Consider the following 25147-nt stretch of genomic DNA (forward strand, 5'->3'; position numbering starts at 1 on the left):
TAGGAACCATGAAGACGCCTCTAGCTGAAATGCACAAACCGGGCCCACGGGACACTCGTTGAGTGTGGGCCTCTGAGCTTTGGTGCAAAAGGTGGTCAGGCTGGGGCTTCAAGCACCCCAATGCACAACTTCGGGATACCTCGGGAAGTCGGTGCAGGTTGCAAAATGCAGGATGTCCAGGAGTTCGGGTCCCACGTCTGTCGTGTCTGCTACAGGTCTCAGCTTTGCTGGGAGCACAGGTCAATGTCAGAGATGTCGGGAAGACCGTGTCCTGTGACACAGATTCTTCGGGATCCGGCGGGAGCCTAGAAAATGCAGACTGGCAAAGATGCTGTTGGTGCCTGTTTGAACAGGGTGGTCACTCCTTGACCACAAGGGAGATTTTTTCCGCCTTCCAGTCGATATGGAATGTCGAAGGTTCAGAATATATGTTGCAGAGTTTCGTCCAGGGTAATCTAAAGTTCTAGGGACTGCGGTTCTATACTTATAGTAAGTTTAGGGGTTAGACTAACTCGAAGGTCCCTCCTGTGGGTGGACCTGGGGAGGAGGTGGTTACACCCCTTCCCCTTTGTCCAGTTTCGCACCAGAGCTAGGGCTGAGTGCCCCAGCAACCGGTTTGAACTGGGAAATGCATGGAGCACCTTGTGTGCCCCAGGCAGTGTCTGGAAAGCATTCACTGAATGCAGCCCTCTCTGCCCCAATACACTAAAGCCTGTCTGAGGAGGTGCCAGCCCCTCCCTGGACAGGAAACCTATTGTCCAGGCCCCCCTGTCGGAGTTTCGTCCAGCAGCAGGAGGGAAGACTCATGTCTGTGGCAGAAGCATCCATTTTGTGATGCTGGGGCTCTGTTTAACTTTAACCGGATTTAACAGTAACTACATGTCTTTTCCCTCTAGAAGGGTGGAATGCTACCCCCGCTGCCAGAATTGGTGGGGGGGGTAGTATTCCAAAGTGTTTGATACTTTACACAACATGTTTTGATAAAGCCAAACCAAAGTTAGCATTAACCGCGAGGATTATAATGCACTTAAGAGTATATGGTTTGGCTATATCATAGAAAAGCTATAAGGAGATGGTTTTGAAAGCTACAGAGGGGCTCAGCCCATGCTAGGGCACCCTCTCACACAAAACCAAGCACTCTTCCTCCAGCATTGTTAAGACCTGCCATAGGAGTGACTTATAGGTTACTATGTGTCTATATATTAGGTCGATATAGATATACTATATCTAAGTAAGGGGTGGTTACACCACCTTACCCAGGCTGTAAGAACAGACTTGTGGTGTCAGTTTGGAAGGCTAACCAGGGTTGGCACAATACATGCTGCAGCCCCTGGTAGGCCTTGGGTGCACCTATGCCCTGGGTACCTAAGGTACCATATACAGGGGCTAACAAGGGTGACCCAGTAACCAATTTGGTATGTACCTTAAGTACATGGAGTCCATTTTATAGAGAAAGCAGATAGAATGGGCCCCTAAAAAGCAGGGTCCCAGTCCAACTAAGTCGAAAACCAGCAAAATACCAGGCAAAAAGTGGGGGTAACCATATAGTCAGATATCCAACTTCCTACATAGCCCTCCAGGGTCAGCAGCCCAATTTATCTCTAGCTTAGCAGAGAACATCCTGCAACCAGCTCTATGCCATAATAGGCTGATAATACTGGGTGACATCACCTTGCATTTTTACAGCAGCCTCAGTCATGAGGCCCGATCCCGAAGCAGGGAGCTTGAAATGGTCCAATTAGTTCAGAGGTAATAGGTCCCACCCACGTATCGGGCCATACCTTAGACCCCATTTTCTAAAAATGTTCTACCCTTTAAGATTGACACTCCTACAGCAGTTCCTTGGTCAGATCATTGCATGATAGCCTTTAATGTGCCATCACTGGAATTTATACCGACAAACAACACTAACCAAGTGATAACCACAATTATGTGGGCAAAGGTCAACCCTGAAAACCTTTTCTAAGGCACTATATGCAGTTAACTTTGAGTCCCACTCGGACCCCCAGGGAGCCCACCCGCGGCCACTCCGCAACTTGATCGGGGGCCCGGTCCCACCCCCGGGCCCCTGCCTCCTACCTTTTTGATCATTCGGGGTCCCCGTCCCACCCGGGACCCCCGCAGGCTCTCTATGTTAGAGGGCAGCCCACCCCTGGGTGCCCCCGCTGGCTCCCCGCTCGGCCTGCTCCCTTGTGTGCGGCCGCGGGAGCCGGCCCTTCAGTTCTGGTCTGCCCGCGGGCATTTGACTTCGGGGCCCGGGATGGGGTCCCGGACTCCTTCGGAGGGGGGGAGGCGCAACCGTGCTCCCCCTCACGCGGCCACTTCGGGGCCCGGGTATGGGGTCCCTGGTCCCTCCTCCTTTGGGGGGGCGACGGCGCTCCCCCCCACTCGGCCACTTGGGGTCCGGGCCCCTCCTCCCCCTTGATAGGGAGCACAACGGCACTCCCTGATGGCTCTTCGTCGGCGGGGGCCAAGGTGGGGAATATCTTCAAGGGGAGCGTGATGGTGCTCCCCGACTTTGCTTCGGGGCCCAGGGAAGGGGTCCCGGGCTGCCCCTTGGGGGTCACCTTCATGGGGAGAGCACAATGGCGCCCCCCCGGCTTTACTTCTCTTTGGGGGCAGCCCCCTGGACCTGACCCACCCATGCGGCGGCTTAAAGGTCAAAGATCGCCTACGTTCCGGGGGCCATATCTCAGCCCCTTGGGGTCCGATCTGCCCCATTTTCGCATCTTCTTGTGCCTGGTGGTGCCCCACCAGCCACTGGGAGCACTCTCCTTCACCCTCCGGGTCTTCAAGAGGGTGCATCTGCAGGGAGCGGTCTTCACTGGCTCCCTGCGCCAGCCTTTCACCTGGCTCTCCTCCTGGGCCTCTCGTCTCCATGCGCACTGGTTCTGGGCTTTTCTTCTGGTGCTTTTAGGGCCCTGGGGGGCAGTCAGGGGTTCTCTCCTTTCAACTGACCATTGCCAGGCTCCAGCACCTTCCGCCTCAGCAGACCACACCCCAGAGAGAGCTTCTCTTCTTGTGCAAGTTCTTTTAAGAATTTGGGGAGGGGGCTGGCAGGAAGTCTCTGTTAGCCCTATCATACAGCGACACATCACTTCCCTGCTCCCTCCTTCTTCTCCAGCCTCTTGGTTTCTTCAAAATGGCGTCCGGTGTCCCTGGCATGTTCCTTCACAATGTATAAAGCCTATTCCATGTCACCACCCAATTCTGCACAAGTCCGGCCACACCCTTCATCTTGTAGCTGCTCTTGGACTGAGCACACTAGGAATATCCCCTGCACAGCCTCTACATGTGTGCACACACACATGTACACATGTCTGCATGTAACCAGCCCAGTGTCCCATACTCCAGCTGCTACGCAGTGGGCTGGTCAAGACAGGGGGACACCAGTAAAAATCCCCATGCAGTCTCTTACAAAAAATCTGGGCGGCCCATAGTGTCAGGACCACCTTCTAACAGTACTGCTAAATCTAAGTGTGGCATCAAACACCGTATCACAAGGCCTACTCCTCCAGAGGCTCATTAGGTGTGATGTTGGAGGTACTGTGCTGGATGAATTTGTTTCTCTAATCCTGTAGCTTTAAAGTTGACAGTTTATGTCAGATATCATCTCTCAGACGCAAAGGGTACCACAGGCCTCAATTTTGAGCCCAATGGTATTCAATCTTTACATTTGCCCCTAAGTGAAGATAGGGTAAATGTACAATGTTAAAATTGTGTCATATGCGGACGATACACAGCTCATTGTCACACCTTCCTGGGATGTGAATGTCGCTGCAGCCCAATTCTCTCTATGCCTGGAAGAACTAGCCTCCTGGATGATGAATAATTATCTTAAATTGAATGGCAACAAAATGGATGTACTGATAGTTGGCAAAGCACCCTCCATTTGGACATCGGCTTGGTGGCCAGATGTCCTAGGCCAAACCCCCACCCCAAATCTCAAACCAAAAACGTGGGGGTAGGGTTCGAAACCAAGATTACGTTTAAGAATCAAATAAATAGTGCAGCCGGAAAATGCTTCGGTACTCTCAAAATCTGGATGAAGACCCTGGATCTGCTACCAATATCCGCCCGGAAAACAGTTGTGCATGCTTCATTAATTTCTCAAATAGATTACTCTAACATCCTCTACTTTGGGGCTGCCAAACTAAGCCCTAACTCCTTCGATGCTCATGACGAGCTCAGCTCGTCATGAGGTATACCTCTTGTGTGCTCATGACGAGCACACCCATTTATATTAGGGCCTAGCACAGGAGAAGGATACCATCAGCAGCGATGCTGCTAAAAAAACTCCAATGTTTACAAAATGTGACAGCCTGCTTAGTTTGGAATCTCCCCAAAAGGATGTTTTTATAACTCCTTGACTACTTTCCGCTAGCTTCCAGTGGAGAAGAGAATTACTTACATGGTCCTGTGCTACTGTCACAAAATCCTGATGGGCAAGGGTGCCAAATACTTACGTTCCATGGTAAAACCTTACTTACCTTCACAGTATTTAAGATCTGCTAGGGCCAACCTAGTGAGGGTGCAGAGGGCCAGGCTACGAGCATGTTCCTTCAGCCATCTGGTAGCTACGACATGGAACTCCCTACCGAGGCATCTGAGAGCATAACCAGTAGAAGCGACCTTTCTCAAAGGACTTAAAACCTGGCTATTTAGGCAGAGGCGACATGTATGACTGGAAGGGGGGGCTAATTTGAAAAAAAAATGTATCTTACCTTCGCCTCAGGTCCTGCGTTGCGTCTCCTCTCTCTGCGCCTTCAGGAAGCAGACAGCCTCCCTCTTCGCCCCTAAGCCAATGGACCCCAAAAGCGTCTATGGGGCGGCCTTTTCCTCTATGTAGGCTGCACGCAGCCTACATAGAGAAAATGCAAAGTGTGCATGACTGGTTTGGTCGGCCCTGGGGCCAACCAAACAGTCAGCGCCCACAACAGTGGGCAAGCCACTCCTCCCCTGCCTGGAGTAGGAATGCCCACCCACCCATCCCCAACCAAACCCTGCCTTCTGCTTTCTCGCAGTGCGGGAAGCAGAAACATAACATGGTATTCATAATACAATTTATGTTTTTGCTTCTTGTACTGCGAGAAAGCAGTGGGGTAACGCTCCTCCTCCCACGTGAAGGAGCCACCCCTGTATTTAGGTCAGCGGTTACTGACTAGAGGCTAGTTCCCCTCCTTCTTTGTTTCCCTTTGTGTGAGGTTAGATTCTAGAGCTCAGGTTTCCCCCTTGATTTCTCTCTTATTTCTGTGAGGTTAGATCCTGAGTAATGACTGGGACAAGTGTTTTCATCACACTGTAACACTAATGGGAAAATACAATTACTGAGAGTTAATTATATTAGCATTGTCAGAGTTTCTAAACCTTCATCAACCTAGAAGAGTATGTTTCCACTGTTGGACCTGGTTAGCCTCTAAAAGTCAAAACCTGAAAAGGGGTCACTTGGAATTAAAAGATGTTTGCAGAAATACGTTGGTCCTGAGGTTTCAGAAGCAAGAGACTTCCTTGGAGTTGTCTAAGACGGGTATGTGCCTAACATAGGGGCTGTGCTATTCGAGTTCCTGAGTTCCAGAGTGCATTTGGCGAAGTAAAAAGGGGCTTATAGACATTACAATTTTGCACCAGTAGTAACTTCATTGGCAGGCTCTACAGAGAGGCTAGAAAATGAATTGACTGAGCAAATATATGTCATTATGTTGTGATCAGAAATATCAGCCTACAAAAAAAATTGCATCTATAATACTAAACTACCACCATTTACACCGTGTATACAGGGCAGTCTAGATTACTATTCTTAACTCCACGTGTAATTACCTTGATAATACAGTGGCAATTTAGATTGTGGGTATAGAGAACCAACGGCGGACTCCAATTGCCGCACTTTCCTCGATGTGATCCCCTAGTAATGGATTACTTGTATGATGGAAGTCGGTGTGCACACTCAGCTCCTGCACCCTCCGTTGTGAGATGCCATCTGCCAGGCAGATTACAGAACTGTGAAGACAATGGAGTGGTGCACTCCCAAGTCAATATCGTGTCAATAAAGAAGCTTAATTGGTATCTTTATTGCAAAAATATATCAATCTTTATTTTCAACAATCCATGAGATTTGTACAAAACATCAGCGAGCGCATTTTGTTCAAAGGTTGAACTTCGTCAGGGCAAGCGCAGTAGAAGGTTAGAATGGCGAATATTACGTTTGAAAAGCAGGTTCAACTGGCCCAATCTGGTCCGGACCCTGTTCTATAATAATATCAATGGCACTCAGTCTTGTAGCTGCATATGATGTATGGACCTCCTTTATAAGGGCCAATGGAGTATTCCTGCAGTCTCAATAGAGGCGTTTCAGCTCACGAAACAGCTTAGAGACAATACAATTTTGCACCAGTAGTAACCTTCATTGGCAGGCTCTACAGAGAGGCTAGAAAATGAATTGGCTGAGCAATTATATGTCATTATGTTGTGGTCAGAAATATCAGCTTACAAAAAAAATGTCATCTATAATACTAAACTACCACTTTATACACCGTGTATACAGGGCAGTCTAGATTATTATGCTCAACTCCACGTGTAATTACTTTGATAATATAGTGGTAATTTATATTGTGGATTCAATATTTTGTTAGATTCTAGGATAGAACGGACGGGCCACCTAGAAGGGCATTCAAGTACTCCAAAGTTGAGCTTTGTGTACATCTCCTTGCAGTGGAGCATGCTCAAACTGGGGCCCTCGGGTGCTTGAGGCCCACCCACTGTGGGTACATTCTACCTCTGACAAGTCACAATCACTATTAAAAGTCACACGAACTCCAATATGTCCCCAAACTGGAAATCTGAAACCAACATTTATTTGCTTTATTCTAAACCAAAATATCCCCCTCAGACACTATTTTAGGCAAGTACGAACGTGAAAGTCTCTCTAAAAGTTCCATAAATATCTGAACTAAAGCAGCACCTCTCTTCTTTCAGTTGTTTGTGATTATGTACCTTTTCAGTTTCTTTCCAAAGTACATTTTACTACAATATAATCGGGTAGGATAAAACGGTATGATTAAATACCAGATATGTTATGCCATCACAGGGTTATAGCCAACCAAAGAGTATAAATTATCCCTATTTTGGTAGACTATTGAGGGGGAGGGGTCCGTTGCCCCCCTGTTGCGAGCCCCCTCACAAAAGTGGCGCCAGTGCTCAGGAGGCCTGTGACGCCTCAAGTTCGGCAACCCTACCACTAGGTGGCGCCCTGCTGCGCAGTATTAAAACCAGTAGTTAGGCAGTTTACTAAAACGTAGGCAAAGATCGCGCGGATGAAACGATTCGCAGCGACGTGACGCAAAATGATAACCCAACCCCTCCTCTCAACCCCTATCGAGTCTCCGATATCTCAATGATATTCATTAGCCGTGTGCTAAAAGGGGCACCCTTCAATGTGGGGGGGGGGGTTCTCCTTCTGGCTTTGCGGTGGCTGCTCTGTGAGTTGGCGGGACAGACAAACACCGACCCTCGCGCGCCCCGAGTGTCTCTCGAGGTTCTCGGCAGCACGCGCAGCGCGAGTGCCCTCGCGCCGAGGCGTGAAAGCTCCTCTGCCACGCACGGCGCCGGGCACCGCACGAGGGCGGGTCCGGCCGCAGGTTGGGAGTGTCCCCGCGCGGAAGGCCGGCCTCCCTCCCAGAGTGAACAGAGGGCGGGGCAGGGAAGCCCCAAGGAGCTGGGAGACACCGGTTCAGCCTTGACGAAGGATGGGGCCTCTTTTATAGGTGCTTAGTGACCCCACAGAGAGTGCTGCGGAGGGCGCAGCGACTCCTGAAAGTGTGAGGGGAGGGCGGGGGCCCGGCGAGGCTGGAGCGCGCAGCTACGGGTTGAGCGCATCTCGCTGAGTAGGCGGGCGGGGAGAGCTGCAGGTGATCCCCGGGGGAGAAGGGCGGGGCAGGCTGCAGGTGAGCACTGGAGAGAGGGCGACCGGGGGCACAGAGAGCGCCAGCGAGACGACAGGGAAGAGTCTGTCAGAGAGAGCTGACAGAGAGCACTCCAGCAGCAGGGAACTGCTAACAAGCTGGAAGACAGAAGGAACTCTGGTGTGGGCAGCTCCACAGACGGGGCAACCAGGCGAGAACAGAGGGACAGCTACAACAGAGAGACTGCCCGAGAGCAGACAGCGAAGAGACTGCCAGAGGGTAAGCAGAGAAACGGAACCATCAGAGAGCCCGAGAGGCTGTCTTTGGGGTGAGCGGTGATGATTCTACCAGGGGGTACAAAGAGACAGCCAGAACCGAGTGATTTAGAGCAGTGAAGAGGCTTTACGGGTCGAGACCGCAGCAACCGAGAGAAAGTGTCTGTCTTACGAACACATTTTTACGAGACTGCCAGAGGGAGTCGAGAACCCCATCAGAACTGTTGAAACTGCCTCCGAGCAGGGGAGCAGGCAGGGCAGTGTGAGTGTCCCATCAACGTGCAACCAAGGAAGCAGTCACAGGAGAGACAGCTACGAGCGTCTGACGAGCACTGTTTAGGATTTAATGGATCTGGGGGTTACAATCGGCTGGGGTGCTCTTAGCAGCTAGAAGCTGGGCTTCAGAGGGGTAACGGAGACCCCTCGAGATTGTGGGTGAATGACAGAGGGGGTACCACCGTATGGAAAATACTACAAGGAGCAGACTGCTCAGAATGAGGGTTCAAATTAAGATGACAGTACCTAAGCAGGAAGAGACGGCCAGCGGAACAGAGGGCCTAGACTGCTCGGGGCATTGTTGGTGACAAGGTGTCTGATGATCAGCAAGAGACTGAACAGGTCGTCACTGAGAGAAGAGTGCCTGACAGAACATAGAGGAAAAGAGACCTGCAGACAGAAGAGAGTGCAGACCGCGTCAAGGTGGAGGTCCGTAAAAAGAGACTGAAGCAGGAAAGAGAGATGGCAGAACGGAGTGTGACATCGGGAAGACACTAGGATTTTCGAGTCCGGCTAAACATGTGGCACGAGAAGGACGCGTTGACTGGTATTAGATGACAGCGCCTACATAGAAAGGCAAGACACATGTATCTCTGGGCGAGAGCCGAGGGGTAGGAAAATAGGTGCCTTTTGGATACAGACTGGCTGGGAGAAGAGCCTCTTAAAGTGACATTCCCCAGAAGTGTGAGAAGAAAGTTTGCCAATGGCGGCACCTGTTGCTCGTAGAGCCGATGAACACCAGTGGGGTGTTTGAAGCACTTATTAGACAGCATATAACACTCCAAGGGATGCTGAACGGGATAAACATTCCACTTAGAAAAAAACACAGAGCCCATATACGCACAGGCCGTCCTAAGGGTCTATGAGAAGACAGGGGTCTGAGAAGAGACTGACAGGGTAAAACAGGGGCTTGCGGCAGGGTCTGATAGACAGGTGGTGTAGAGGCAGCTTGTGGCGAGGGTAGCAGATAGTTCGGCTAAACTTGGAAAGCGTGGAGCTTACAGAACAACAAAAACAACTGCATGTAGGTGGGCTCCCACACAGAGACACGACCGTCAGCGAGGGGCAGTGCAGGAAGAAGGTTTTAGTCGCAGGGGGGCCAGGAGTTCAGCAGAGCAAACAAGGAGCCAGGAACACGGCTGGTAGATGCCCTCACTGGGCAATGAGCGTTGCTGTTTGAGGCGTGGAGCCCACATGGACACAGAGCACAGCTGGCTGTAGTGACACTGGAGCACAGCTGTACAGTGGAGCACCGCTAGACACTGGAGCAGAGCTGGCTGTAGGGACACTGGAGCAGAGCTGGCTGTAGGGACACTGGAGCAGAGCTGGCTGTAGGGACACTGGAGCAGAGCTGGCTGTAGTGACACTGGAGCAGAGCTGGCTGTAGTGACACAGGAGCACAGCTGGACACTGGAGCACGGCTGGCTGTAGGGACACTGGAGCACAGCTAGCTGTAGGGACACGGGAGCAGAGCTGGCTGTAGGGACATGGAAGCACAGTGGCTGTAGGGACACAGGAGCACAGTGGCTGGTTGAAGGCTTCGAGCCCACGCAGGGCGAGGAGCACTGCTGACGGACAGTGTGGAGCCCACATGCGCCCATGAGCACGGCTGGTAGAGTGTGGGGCTCAACGCGCGGCTGCTGCTGGGTTTGAAGTCCACGCGTGGCCACTAGCAGAGAGTTTGGTGCCCACAAAGACCCAGGCCCACAGAGCAAAGCTGTCTTTGAGCCCGGGGCCAGAGGTCATTGCACCTGTGTGAGGCCAGGGGTGCCGTGGTGAACGGTCAGGAGCAGAGTGGACAAGCTGCGAAGCCTGAGTGTCGCCAGCAGCGTGGTGGACTGGAAGAGAAGCGTGGGGCCTGCGTGGGACCTGGATCCCGGATTATTTCTGTCCGCACAAGGCCAGGAGCACGGCTCGTGGAGGCTTTGGAGGTTTTAAGGGCCCGGAGCAGTGCAGGGCCTACAGATTTGGGCCTACGCGGCGACGGGGGCAGCAGTCGCGTCCCCCCACTGCCCCCAGGATGTGGTGGAGCCGCATCCCACAGCTGCTGCCCCTGAAGACGCTGAGGAGGCGCTTTCGAACGGTTGTGGTGCTAGGCCTGCTGATCCTAGGGTTTTGGACTGCCTACCTGCACCTGGTGGCATCACCTGAGGATAACCCAATGAACCACAGTGAGTACCGAGGGGCGGAAAGAGGGCCCACATGTATGTATGGTACCTTTATAAATAACTCTGCCTTCTGCTGTGGGGTTTTTCTTTGGGGTTGTTTAGCTCATCAGGAGGAAGGTCTTACCCTGGGGCATTAAACAACTCCCAGAGGCAATGTCTGCTCAATATCATGTTGCTCTATTGTGGAGGCACTTGCAGACATGCAGCATTATATGCTTGGCACCCATCATTTTCTAAAGCTGAACGTCCCAATGAAAACTGACTTATCTCAGAAAAGGCTTCCTTATTGTGGCCTTATGTCACCAAACCGCACTGTGCCCACTGCACTCAGTGAACAGTCACAAAACCTCATTCTTATTGTTTGTTTTATTTGGGTGTCATTTTAGTTTGTCCATTGAGATGGCCACTAAATTTGCACAGACATTCAGTTTTACTGATAAAACTATATCGGTGACAAATTATGTGTGGAGCTTGGGTTTCAGTGAGCATTCATCATCTGTACATCAATGAGTTGAGTATTCTGATTTGCTTTAACCCTATTCAAATATGTGATTCCATAACTCTTCAGAACTAAATGGGCTTTGATCTGGTTTTCTCACTTGTGAATGTGTATATTTAATTTACAGGTATCTACATTTTGTTGTGGGTTACAAACAATGACAGCCTTCCCTTTCGCAATCCCTGTGCCTGGCTAGATTGTGATATAATTCACTTTATTTTCTCTGACCACAAAGTGAGAGGAGTTTGTAAATTAACAATCCTCAATGTTGAAAAAACATAGGCAGCAATTTGTCAGAAGTCAAATGTCAGGTCATGTCCTCTGTCTTTGAAGCATATGTGACCAGATAAATATAGAATTTACAAGCATCTTTGTTTATTGCTCGGACTTTCAAGACCCACCAAAAGTAAGCTCGACACACCAGTTGGTCCTGAGCCACAGTTTGGGAAACGCTTTGCTAAGGCATGCGACCACGGGTAGGGAAACACAAATGCACACAGACTGTTTGTGAGGTGCCTCTGTGTAACCTGTCACTTTCTATTTGTCTTTTTGTCTGTGCCCTGGATTTTTTGTCCTAAACATCTGGTGCTGTATTTTTTTTGTTCCTCAGTTTACAGTGCAAGTGCCTTGCCACATGATGGGGTTGGGGTGAATACCTAGTGGAACTGACCTGCTGACCTAGGGAGCAGGGGTTGAATCATTGTCTAGGCTTAACAGCCTGTTTTTTGGGCAAATCACTTAATCTTTTGCTGCTTAAAAAATGAAAAATGTGTAAGTAGTATGGTTTTGTTGTTAAGTGCACTTGGGACATCTTCGTGCTATAAAAAAACTGCATAAAAAATGTCAAGTCTGAGGTGACCTAGAAAGAAGCATGCTCCACTGAAAGACCGCATAAATTGTCTGCGTGGTCTATGCATGCCACTGTTTACATACGTTAGCTAGTTATAATCAGACTTGCTGACTTTGCCAGCGCTCGTTTTAATAAATCCAGCAAAAGTAAAAGTAAATGAACTGATTTGAAATTTGCTGGAACATCTTTATATGCATGTGGTTACTCAAGCCATAAACCCCTTAGCTATGCGGTGTTTACGTTTTAAAGGGCATATGTTTCATGACGTTTTTACAGTGGGTATTTTAATACCAAGAGGTGCATGGCACAGTGGTGCAGCCGCCCTGACCTTTCTCCTGTACCTATCCGAACATGTGATGCAGGGATACTTTTGAATTGGGTGACATTGCCTTTGTCTGACAGCAGCCCTCGTGCATGCGTCTTGTGACAAAGAAGGCAGAACACTTTAGTGAAATAAGCAAGAGGTATTTATTATACAACCTCATCCATCAGCCTGCAGTCACCAACTGTCAAGCTATAGAACTTCCATGTACCAAGTTCCATGTTAGAACACACAAAATGGAACTAGGATACATCGCACATCTCCCTTCATACATTTAAATTAAACATCAGAATTTATAAATAACACACAAGATACTAAAAAGGGAAACTAACATCTCATCTCACATAATCTCGCAAAAAACTATGGATTTTGCGAACTCTATTACTCCTGCGAGTAGATTAATTTTTTGTACAAGCATCAGATTAATCTTCACCAGAACTTCCATGTACCTAGTTCCATGTTAGAATACAAAACATGGAACTAGGATACAGCACACATCTCTTTCCAGGGGCATCCAAGCTGACTCCAGGTGAATCATTGTAATGTTTCATGAACTGTAACTGCAATGTGTGTGGTCTTCCAGGCACTACTAACAGCCTGCTTGGATTACGAGAACCTGGGCGTCTTTATTATGTACATTTAGTACGTACAGAAGGAAGGGGTCCTTCGATGTTCAGGTGTCCTTGCAGCAGCCGGATGAAAAGTTGGACACGCCTTCTTTGAACAATTACCAGCTTATCGCATCTCGCACACACACTTAAATTGGGTAAAGTGCAAATGTATGCCCGTGGCCAGCAGCAGGGTTATTTGATTCTCTAGACCCCTGTATACTTCTCCCAGGGCAGGCGTGTCGGTCTTTTAAAGATGTGGATCTGTGCCACTACCAGCCGCTTGAATGAATGAGTGGAGGAATAGATCTTTCAGTGAATAGACGAGCGAATGAACACACGAAAAATTGTATGAATGGATAGATGGTGAAAGAATTGATGGACGACTGGAACGTGAACAGTCGGGTGAGCACATGAAACGATGGTTTGGACGATGCAAGCCATCCTTCCCGAATAGATTAATACCATATTATGTTGCACATTATTTATTCCGCGCGCCATTCATCATTCGCTTCGGCTCCAGTTGTTTTGGGTTTGCAGTCGGACGTCTGGGGGTTTGAGTGTTATAGAATGAATTTCTAGATGAGGGAATGTGCTTGGATGCGTACATCGATGTCGTTCGACCGTGGATGCGTGAGACGATGCGCATGGATTAATGAATATATGAAGAGACATGGCCTAGCTGTGAGATGGCAGTTTTCAAGGCACTATCGTATTCAGTGTTAATAAAACATCCTTTTATTTTTTTTTGTCCGAAATAGAGGTGTTTGGTCACCCCGGGCACAGCTGGAGTAGCAGCGCCCTTGCTTTTGACCTGCAGTGATCCTTGTGTAATATTTTAGTGGTAACATGCGGAGTCATTTCTCGCTTATGCCATAAAGTAGTGGAGCGCGGGTGGCATTGTGCCCTGGACTCGGTGTGTCTTGTTCACTCCTCGGCGAAGCACAAGAAGGCAGGCGCACGTGTGTGAAATGTCACCATAGAAGATCAGACAGGCCATTCCAGGGGTACAGGAGTCAGGCCGGCGGGGCCCTTTGCTGTGCGCTTCCTGCAGTGGAGCAGATACAATGCTGAGCAGGTCACGGAAAAACATCAAACTTCGGCTGTCGAGCAGGGCCTCCTTGAGAACAATGCCTGGACGTGAAGAGAAAGCAAGAGACTCTCAGCGCAGAAACCTAAATATGCTCTCTGACAGCATGGGCATGCGGGCTGGGTCCGAATAAAAGGCTCCCTGTGACTCTGCTCATTGAGCTGTGGCTCCGTAGCCCCATGCTAGACTCCGGGGCGCAAGCCTGCTACTGGAATGGGATGCAGCGCTGGGTGCGCCCCAGGCCTTCCTGTCCAGCGTTGGATTGGTAACGCGGGCATTCGGGCAATGCCCGAGGGGGTCGGTGTACGAGTTCTGCTGTGGGCTGCTTTTTTTCAGCAGTCTGGGGGGCTATTTGGGTGCTGTCCCTGTTCTTCTGATACAGTCAGCGGGCCAGTGGGTGTCTGAGTGGCCTTTCAAGAGGCGGATGGGCGCTCATTACCTCCGATTAGCAACAGGCAAGAGGTGTCACTCCCTTTGTCTTTCGGCCGGCCCATTAATGTCTGCACATGGGGGGGGCCTGAGTAGAAGTGGCCTCACTTGTTTCACCACTGTAAACTAACGCGTGCATTTTTTTTTTACCGCCCCCTAAAGTTTTTTTCTAAGATTACACCAAAGCACTGATATGAGGAGTGTTTATGCAAATGTGGGCCGATTTTTGTTTTTTTTTTGTTTTTTTGCGTGCCCGGGCCTATTTTCATTCCCAATCCAACCCTGACCCTGCACCCCGTGTTCCCATGTGTGCACCCTACCACTGCTGTTACATGGACTCTGAAAGAGCACTGAACTGCAAGCCTCTTGGACATTTCTGTCCTCCGGCTTCAAGGCGCTTTTTTCTGCCCCAGACCTGAAGGTGCTCTCGCCCCGTCCCTCAGCCTCAAGACCACTTTCGCGGGGGGTAGGGGGCTCAAGGCTCGAGCGCAGGTGGAGGCCCTTACGGCAGTCTTTTTTGGCGCTCTCCTTGCCCATGAATTCCCTCACTACCACTCTCTGGCAGTGCACCTCATCTCTCCATAGCCTCTCTTATCTGAATGGTACACGCACTCCGCGCTACTTTATGATGAGCCAAAACTGCCACGAGAAAAAAGTCTGAACTCTCATCACTAGTAATGTAATGTAATGTATTGGCATTTATATAGCGCACTACTTACCCGTAGGGTCCCAAGGCGCTTCGACCGCTGCGAAACCCTTCCTGGCTTCCCTGAGAGATGGTCCCTTAATGGGTATCTCCAGGGTGAGACCAGGCATCCCCGGCGGTCTGGTGGGGCCGTTAGTGAAGATGAGGCAAGCTAATGCCTAGAGTTGCCGAGTGTGATCGCTGATCAGAGTGGGCACCGAGGCGAGAGAATTATCGAGTCCGCTGACCCTGGTCCAGAAACCTGCCGCGCCGGGAATCGAACCCTGGTCCCGGGCCGTCCTCTGCTCTCGGGTCTGCCGCCTCTAACCAGTGAGCCACACTACTTCACTAGTAGGAACATTAATCACCAGTTATCTTGACATTTTTATTGTTGCATGAAAACTGCCTGATGCACAAGGAAGTTCACGTGCTTTTAAACCAAAAGTTATTTTTAAACACAATGCCCCCACCAAAGTTAACGCCAGGTGCGGCTGCACTGGTGGCACTGCCCCAAAGCCAGTCCTGCTCCCAGCAATGGGGCAGGGCAAGCATTTCCAGAAATGGGGTCAGAGCTAACCTCAAAGCCAATGTATAAGGAAAAAGATCAATGTAAGTGGGGTGTGATACTTCCCTCAACTTCTAGCATGTAGAACACAATAACAGATTTGTTGTAGGTGATTTAAGGGAGAGTAGACTTCTCCACTGAGAATTTTTTGAAACTTTTGGATCAAATTTCTAAAACGTCCTAATCCTTACTGCCGTGCAAGCCTCCCTCCTTGTGCTATTCCACATTCTCAGTCCACTCTCCCCTCTTGCACCAGCCCCATAATTGCATATGGAATTAAGAATACATCTAGAAGTACAGAAAGTGCAGGTATTCTGTGGTTGCCTTTGTAGAAATATGTGTATATATTTGAGAGTTGTGTATTTTTCATATATGCAGATTAAGAGGTATGCTCATGTAAATGCTGGGTACTGGTGAAAAGTGTGAATGAGTCCAGAGTGAGTACTGCAAGTGTAGTGTGAAAAAATGTGCAGATGTGAGTGTCAGATGAGATGAATGAATACAATGTGAGAGGAGGGCCCATGTGAGTGTCGGGTAAGAGGAGTGCTTGCAGAGAAAAAGTAGTGATTGCAGGGTGGTGTGAGCAGTGTAAATGCAGGGTGAGTGGCGTGTTTGTGTGTGGTGCAGGGTCAGCCGCTTGTTTGAGTGAGATCGCAGCGTGATCAGTGAGAGTGACAGGTAAGGGAAGTGTCACATAAGTACAGGGTGAGCAGTGTGCTCATGTGACCGCAGGGTAAATGGATGACAAATGTTGGGAGTTCATGGTGAGGGGCATAAGTGCAGTGTAGTCGCTCTGAGTGCAGGGGAAGAGGAGAATGAACTGTGTGAGTGCAGGGTAAAAGCATGAGTGCAGTGTGATCACTGTGAGTGTAGGGTGAGTGGTGAAAGTGGCAAGTGAGTGGAGTTTCAAGTGTGTGCAGGGTTAGCAGTGTCCTTATTTGAGTACAGGGTAGGAGGAGGGTCAATGGTGTGACTGTATGGTGAGCAGTGTGAGTGCTGTTTGGTCACTGTGAGTGCAGAGTGGGCAGTGTGCTTGTGTGAGTGCAGTGTAATTGGATGATGAACAGTGTGAGTGCAGGGTAACAGTGTGAATGCAGTGTGGTCTGTGAAAGGTGAAAGTGACAAGTAAATGGAGTGTCATGTGTTTGCAGGGTGAGCCGTGTGCTCATGTGAGGGCAGGGTAGGAGATGGGTGAATGGCGTGAGTGCATAGTGAGCAGTGTGAGTGCCGTGTAATCGCTGTAAGTGCAAGGTGAGCATGAAAGTTAAAGTGAAGGGTGAGCAGTGATAATTAGGAGTGAGTTGTCAGAATGCAGGATGTATTCTTAGGCACCTGGAGTAACTCGTTATTATAAAGAAACAATGGTCCTGTACCAATTATTCAAGGAAGAGTTAGATTAACAGAATTATCAACTTATTTGACCTTACATTAATCAGCTCACAAACGTCTGTAAATCGCGAAAATAATTAAAACAAACACATTTGTAGAAATAACACTAAGTATTATTACAATAGATTTATTTAATCATTTTAAAGGAACAATCAATAGAGGGTCAAGAAGGTAAGAGAATGTTCTAGGGAATGTCTAAGAAAGAGTGCTCAAGTGTATAGGAGTCAAGAGAGCTCAAAGTGTGTAGAAAAGTAAAGGGCATATATTTACAAGGCTGTACAAAACTGATATCCAATAAACAGTTCGATGTAACCTGGCCACATGCAAATTATTCCTTTGAATTATATTTTCTAAAGTTGTAAGGAGAGTTTCCTTAAGGCTGTAAACACGGATAATGGGGAAGGGGAATTGGTCCAGGTGCGGTAGGGGGTAGCGTCGACATTTCGATCCAGCTTATCGGCAACCGAGGGACTTTAATACCCCAGCCATGCGGATCTTCTTCAGGACAAGAGGACAGGTGAAGTGACCCTCATCAATCTAGCAAAGCTCAATTGGAGTCCAAAACGTGGTTACACCAATGCCCGTAAAGTGGTAGGGGCCAACTAAGGACAAATCCCGTTATTCAGTAGAAACTAGGACGATGGTGCCCAGACCATCCATGGAATGTAATATTCAGGCCTGTATGTGTGGCAAGAGTTTGCTGAACGAATCGGGCAATCCGGGGCACAGCGTGATTTATACGATTGGAGACATTCGTCTGATACCCAGGTTCAGGGACCATTTGGGAATACCCCATTGTTTTTAATGGCTACCTGGAGTAACTCAGCATTGTATTGACGGCGGGTTTCCGATAGAAGCTTAACTATTGCTGTCATGGCATCAATCTCAGATGGAGGGTGGAGTAAATAAGTAACGTGTTGATCTTGAAACAAACGTTCAGTCTCCTGATTACGGTTGCCAGCTGATTGGATTTGTACATGTAAATGTACAGGAATTTATATAGCGCAAATCACCAACCGGTTTCTAAGCGCTTGCTTAGGGAACCCGTCCTGGTATTCCCCTGTGAGATAACCCCAGCAGGGTATCCGCAAGGTGAAAGCCAGGCATCCCGCCGCGAGGGGCCGTTGTGGAGATTAAGCAAGCTATTGCCCAGAGTCGCAGAGTGTGGACCCGTGAATCGAGTAGGCACCGGAGCGAGAATTGTCGAGTCCATGGACATTTTAAGACTCAAGACCCCGCCGAGCCGGGAATTGAACCCTGGTCCCAGGCTGACCTCTGCTTCCAGGTCTGCCTCCTCTAACCAATGAGCCACACTTCTCCACATTTCTACCAACACCACCGGTATTTTGATGTTCAAGCCAATACAAAAATAAGCAAAAGCGCTTAAAGCTAGTAATTTTAGCACATATCTGGGCATACTTCTGTTGTGTGGCGTTTAGAGCTCCGAGTGAATTTTCCCGGTTCATGCCCTTATATAGGTACAATTCACATTGCCCTTATATAGGCATATAAATCAATCCCTTATTTAGGCATAGCCCATGGTGCCCAAATACAGGCATGGCTACTTCCAAACGTCACAACGATTTCTTGGAAAATTGGCTTAAGCAGTTAGGGAACTTCCCCATGCCTGAATATTGATTTGTCCAAGAACTCATGTACTTTGCAAAGAACAACTCTTCCCTAGGGGTTCTTTCCTGACGTTCATATGTCCGACTTTACGTCAAGCTATGGCATTCCTAAACACCTCCAAGGTATAAATATGCCTTCACTATCTATGTCAAACTATGGTGGTTCGGAGCAGTTCGACTATCTACTTGCCGGCGCAGCTCGCTACAGCAAGTGCAGAAGGAAGCCGACTATCCAGCTGACGCATTGATCTAGAGGCTGCCCTTCTCCTGCCGAGAATCCAGCTCCAGTGTTTCCAAGCTCCCCTTGCGGGGTGTTGGGAAATCGAGTCCAGAGACGGAGATACCAGACCTCCTTCATTCTAAGCTAAGGTATGGAATTGATTAGAACCTAGAGAAACCTTTGGTAGATTCTTGGCAAAGAAAAACGAAACCTATGCTACACAATACTTACTTCTTCCCGCGTACTAGACTTAGGTTAGGTACATTGGGGTAGGCGCATTTTAGAAGCACCAGTTGAGTACTTTTAGCCTGTATATTTAGTATGTATTTTTATATGGCTTAGAAACCATACAATGCTTTTACAGTATTATTTTATAATACTATTCTCACTGTATGTATTATACTTCGCAGTCTGCATAATGATCGTAGCAGTTCACTTTTCTTGTATGAGAAAGAAGACTTTTCAATAAACCTTTTTAGGTCTCGTGGCGATTACAGCGCGAAAGCGCTGTCTCGCCAGAGACCTATAGCCACCGGCTCTGCTTCCCAGGAGACGGGCACGTGCAGCCTCAGGAATCGGATCGGCGCAGGTCACGCGCTCGCTGTGCCCATCTCCTTTCTCCCTTGCAAACCACGGCCCGTCAACGCGCATGCACCGAAGTCACAGCACACCAGAACTGGCCTGACCAAGTAACTCTCCCCTGTCAATTACCTGTGCCCACATACAAAATCCCTCTGTGATGGCTGACGCCCCCTGTTCACCCCTCACCTGCGCAGCGATCCCGGCTCCCTCTCTGGTTCCACAGCTGGCGAGACAGGGCCTCCGCCGTGCACAGTCCCTATTAGCTGGAGCTAGCGGCAGCCCGCACGGCCAAGCGTCACTGCGCGAATCGTCTGACGTCACTGGCAGACATTACTTGTTGATTGTAGCTTCCGGCGGCTCTAGTTATTAGGGTGGGATGGTTATAGTGTAGGACTGAGGCAGTCCAGGCTCAGCTGCGACGAGGAATGCACATTTGAAGAGTCCCCGGCGTTTGATGTGCTTTTCCATACAAGGAAGAGGCAGTGACAGGGCAGGGCAAAGCTATGTTCCTGAGAGGCGAGGATTTTCAGCCCACAGGTTATTCGTGCGTTCTCTGGGGCGTTGTCTCCTCCCTATTTTGCCTCTGGCTCTTCCGGTTTAGCCGTGCGGCTGCTGGCAACAGGCTGTGGGTGTTCCTTCCTTCCTCCCTCCCTTCTAACGACGGGGGAAGAGTGTGCAGGACTCAGGGATTGTTTAAGCTCTCCCTGGCATTCCCTTCTGCGGATGCGGGGAGATCGCGTAGGACCAGCCCCTAGAGGCCTACCTCCCGGACGCGCACTCCGGCAGCATGTCCGGCATGATTCGTATCGTTATCGAGGGCCCCGGACCCTGAGGCTTCAGGCACGTCGGTGGGAAGGACTTTGACCCTCGAGAGTTCCCGCTGAACAGGAGTGTAGACCCTGTGACTCCAGCAGGGCAGCCTGCTCTTTAACTTAAAAGCTAAAATCCTCTTGTCATTGACTGGTTGGTGTGCGATTCATGGTGTGTAGGGTACTTTTGTTTAGTCATGTTTGTTATCTTACAGAAAAAGCTAAAGTCCTTTATATAAACCGCGTAGCATAGGATTTGTATAGACCTATGCACACCCTGTTTTTCTCTTATAAAGGCAATACTTCAGTCAGAGGTTTTGGATGATTGGCACACATTGTTTTTCTTCTATGGGAAAGAAGACCAATATTCAAGTGCTGAGTTTAATACTAGCAGGGGTATAGCTTACAGTACTGGAGTGTTTGCGTTTTTAAAAAAATGATCAGTATTATCTATCATAAAGAATCAATACTGCCGAGTTTGTTCTTTGTTTAAACCTTCCGATGATGAAATTATGAGACCATTCAGTCACCCAGAGAGAGAATGTATGCAAATGAATAAACCGTGAGTCATACTGTGGCAGCTGTTTTTTCCTTTCAAACATGCTTTATTTGATTATGTAGGTTTATTCACAGCGATATAACGGTTCACATTAAACCGAAGCACATGTAAGCATTCATCTAATATGCTTTAGAAGTAGGTAATGTTTAGCTTGGAATCTCATTAAAATATTGAAAGATGTTGGATTCTAAATGATGCACCTCACCGTCGTAATATTTTTGCACATGTTGAGACATAGTAATACATGCTAATCATTATAACCATTTTGAAAACTGGGAATGGTAACTGGGAGGGGGGATGGAAGGGACAACTACTGACTGTGGAGGGATAATCAAGGGCATGGAAAGGGTAATGGGATAAAGTGCCTAGAAAGTGGAGTTGCGGTAACTAATGGCATGATTTTTTTTTTTTTTTTTGTAAAATTTTTATTTTGCAATACACAGAGAAAAAACAGTAAACAAAGGTACCGCATCGGGTGCATAGAAGATCCCACACAGTGGGAAGCAATAAAGCAAGACGAGGCAATAATGCAATGCAAGAGAAGCAAGTAGAGTCCAAGCTCCAGCATCTGTAGGAGGGACGTAGTCTCTTAAGTAACCCCAATGCGGGGAATACTTCTGGTCCAGCCGATAGAAATTCCAAAGTCCCAAAGCCGTGTAACTAAGCCTCGTCCCAGCGGCACAAATGTCCCAACAGCGGAACCTAAACTCAACTTCCCTCCCACCTCCCCCCCCCTTCCCACCCGTGACGGTGCCTCATTCACCCCTCACTCATGCAACACTCATACTTAGAACTGAAACAAATGTAGGGTCCTCAACGATGCCGGGCACACTGCCGAGGGTAAACCAGCAGAAAGGAAGGACACCAGGGGACCCCATATGTGCCTAAAGTTTTTGTAGTTGCCTAGGAAGATGTCCGCCATTCTCTCAAGACTCAGGAGCCTCCACAGCCTAGCGTGCCAAAGTGAGATCGCCGGTGCCTCCTTGCGTTTCCAGGCCGCCGCCAGTGTGAGCTTGGCAGCGCCAAGGCAAAGCCATAGAATCTTCTTGTCCGCGCGAGTCTGATGCTCGAGGCCAGGATCCCTCAGGCCCAGGAGTACGAAAGCCAAAGAATTATCGATGGGATACTGCAAAATATCTTTGATATGGGATAAAATCTCGTCCCAAAAGGGTTTGATGATCGGGCAATCCCACCAAATATGGCGGAAGTCCCCCAGTAGCCCACAGCCCCTCCAACATCTATCCGAAACGGCCGGGTAGATACGTCGAAGTCGGGCGGGGACCATATACCATTGCGTGAGTGTCTTCAAATGAGCCTCCCGCAGGAGAATTGAGTGGTTAAATTGCGTCATGTCCTTCCACAACGCCGTCCATTCTCCGTCGGTAATGTCCCTCCCCACCATCTCCTCCCATTGTTCCATGTAGCGCGGTCTAGGGGAAAGGGCTGATCGAAGCAACAAACGGTATAGAAAGGAGATAGCCCCCTTCATGGTAGATGTTTTCAGCAGAAAGGCCTCAAATTCAGAAGGAGGCCTCGTGGCAGCCTCCCGAACTCCCGGCGATGTGGCCCAGTGGAGCAGCTGTAAATGCCTATATTTTTCGGTTGGCAGCACTTGGTAATCTCGCATGCAATTCTCAAATGTCAGGGGTTCAGAGCCGTGGAACAGATGGAGCAGTGCTCGGCACCCCCCCTCCCTCCACGCGTCAAAGGGGCCCTCGGCTAGTGCCGGCGGGAACGCCGGGTTAAAGTGTAACGGAGTGAATGGAGACGGAAAGGTCGTCCATCGCTCGTCCCCCGCCAGTGAGTCCCATACTTTCAATGTGGTCCCTGTGGGCGTACTAATGTACGCGTTCACCGGGCGATCGCGCTTGGGTTTCCAGGCCAGATCCCAAATGGACCGGCCAGTCACGCTCCGGTCCATATGCAACCAATGTTTGTCGGAAAATTGCTGTGACCATTCTACCATGACTCTCAGTTGGGCAGCTTTATAGTAGAGATGTAGATCGGGGAGGCCGACCCCCCCCGTCATCTCGCAGCCGTCGCAAGAGTGTAAACGACAGCCGAGCCCGACCTCCCTGCCAGATAAATTTCAAGATCAGGGTCCGGAGCTGTCTAAAAAATGAAGTGCTCAATGGAATCGGTAGGCCCTGAAAAAGATACAAGTATTTGGGGAGAAGGACCATTTTAATGGCATGTACCCTACCGAGCCACGACAGGAATTTGGGCTTCCACTTCTCCAGTTCAGCCCGCGTCTTGGCCAGCAGGGGAGGGAAGTTGGCTGCAAATAAGCCCCCCACCGTAGGAGTGAGGTGAATTCCTAAGTAAAGTATCGAGCCCGAGGCCCAGGCCAGTGGCGTCGATGTTTTAACCTGGGCAACGTCGGCTTGTGACAGGGTTAAATTCAGGACGTAAGATTTGCCGTAGTTCACCTTAAAGCCGGCCACTCCCTCGAAGGCCAGCAATATATCCCGTACGCATGGGAGAGAATTAGCGGGGTCAGCCACCGACAGTAGAACATCATCTGCAAAGAGAGAGATCTTATGCTGCTCCCCAGTGAATGGAATGCCCTTCACCCCCTCATGCTCCCGGACCGCCATCGCCAAGGGTTCAATGCTGAGCGCAAACAGTAAGGGAGAGAGGGGGCATCCCTGTCTGGTACCTCGTGAGTGCTGGAAGAATGCCGACAGGTGTCCGTTCACCGCCACCCTCGATCGGGGGCTACAGAAATTAGCCCTCACCATAGTGAGGAATCTGTCGGAGAACCCAAACGCCTGCATCGTGTGAAAGAGAAAGCTCCAGTCGACACGATCGAAGGCCTTCTCCGCATCCAGGCCCACCAATACCGCAGGAATGCGGAACCTGTTCGCCTTCTCGATGAGATGAATCACCCTGCGTGTATTGTCGTGCGTCTGGCGGCCTTTGATAAATCCGGACTGATCCGGATGAACAATCGCCGGTAACAAGTCCTGAAGACGACTTGCTAGGATCGCTGAATACAACTTCGCGTCGATATTAAGTAAGGCTATGGGGCGAAAGGATGAACAGAGCTCAGGATCCTTCCCTGGCTTCGGCAGGACCGTTATCACCGCCTCCGCCAAAGTCCCGGCATTCACTCCGGACGCAGCCATGTCGTTGAAGAGGGCCACTAAAAAATCACACACCTCAGTCGCGAAGGTTTTATAGAAGACAGCAGTGTACCCATCCGGGCCGGGGGCTTTATGCAATTTCAGCTTTTGGATGGCTGAGAGGACTTCCTCCCTCGTGATCGGAGCCTCTAACAAATCATTCCACACCCTGGAGACTTGCGGAAGTGGTAAGCGCTGCAAGAACTCCCGCTGTGCTGTCGCATCCAGCTCCTCGCCCTTATACAGATCGGCATAAAAGCGGCCAAATATGTCCGCCTTCGCCCGGTCACTATGACAAAGAGCACCTGTGGAGTCTCTGATCCCCCCCTATGTATTCTCGTTCCCTCTTGTCCCGCAATTGCCGGGCTAAGTGTCTGCCAACCTTGTTGCCACTAGAGTACGAATGCCGCCCTAGGCGCAAGAGAGTAAGTTCGGCCCTATTCGCATAATGTGCCTTGAGTTTGCCCCTAACCGCCGTAAGTGGACGTAGGGTCACCCTCGAGGGATTGAGCTTATGAGCCCTCTCGAGTTCAAGCACCTCGGCTTCCAGTGCGTCCCGTTCCTTTCTACGCAGGGTATTAAGTTGTGAATTGAGGCCCAAGCATGTTCCCCTGATCGTCGCCTTAAAGGCGTCCCACGTAGTCGTCAGGGAGGTATCCGACGGTGGATTGCAGTCGAAAAATTCGCGGATGGCCAGGCGCAAGGCCTGGTTAGAAACCTCGTCCCTAACCACCGATGCCGGGAAGTACCACTTTCGGTTCGCGGAGTCGGGTGGCGACCAACGAAGAGTGAGCACCAAGAGACCGTGGTCCGACACCGAGATCGGGAGAATGGCGGCATCCAGTATGTTCCCCCGTAGAGACTGGCTAAGGAAAATGTAGTCCAAGCGGGAGTAAGAGTGGTGTACGTGTGAAAAGAATGTGTAGTCTTTCATGGAAGGGTGGAAAAAGCGCCATCCGTCTGCTAGACCCAACTCCCACACCCCCTGCTGCGTGGCCTCCGAAAAGACCCCCGTGTCCGCCCTACGACCCCCTGAGCTATCGAGGTCCCTGTCCCACACCAGATTAAAGTCTCCCAGCACAAATAAGTGTCCCCCCGCAAAGTCCCCAATCTTCACCAGCAATTCTTGCAAATACTTGTTCTGACCCGCATTGGGCATATACACCACCA

General features: G+C 49.7%; 1 protein-coding gene across 1 annotated transcript in view; it reads left to right on the forward strand.

Annotated features, from left to right (window-relative positions):
• Positions 1–7966: 7966 nt before the first annotated feature.
• Positions 7967–25147, forward strand: part of B4GALNT3 (beta-1,4-N-acetyl-galactosaminyltransferase 3) — a 919815-nt gene continuing 902634 nt past the window's right edge. Inside the window, exon 1 of the mRNA XM_086952836.1 lies at positions 7967–10620. Within this exon, the coding sequence (XP_086808962.1) occupies positions 10470–10620 (151 nt within the window). The 5' untranslated portion in view covers positions 7967–10469. The remainder of the gene's footprint in view (positions 10621–25147) is intronic.

This window comes from Lissotriton vulgaris, chromosome 1_2, assembly GCF_964263255.1.
Source record: "Lissotriton vulgaris chromosome 1_2, aLisVul1.2, whole genome shotgun sequence".
NCBI classification, from domain to species: domain Eukaryota; kingdom Metazoa; phylum Chordata; class Amphibia; order Caudata; family Salamandridae; genus Lissotriton; species Lissotriton vulgaris.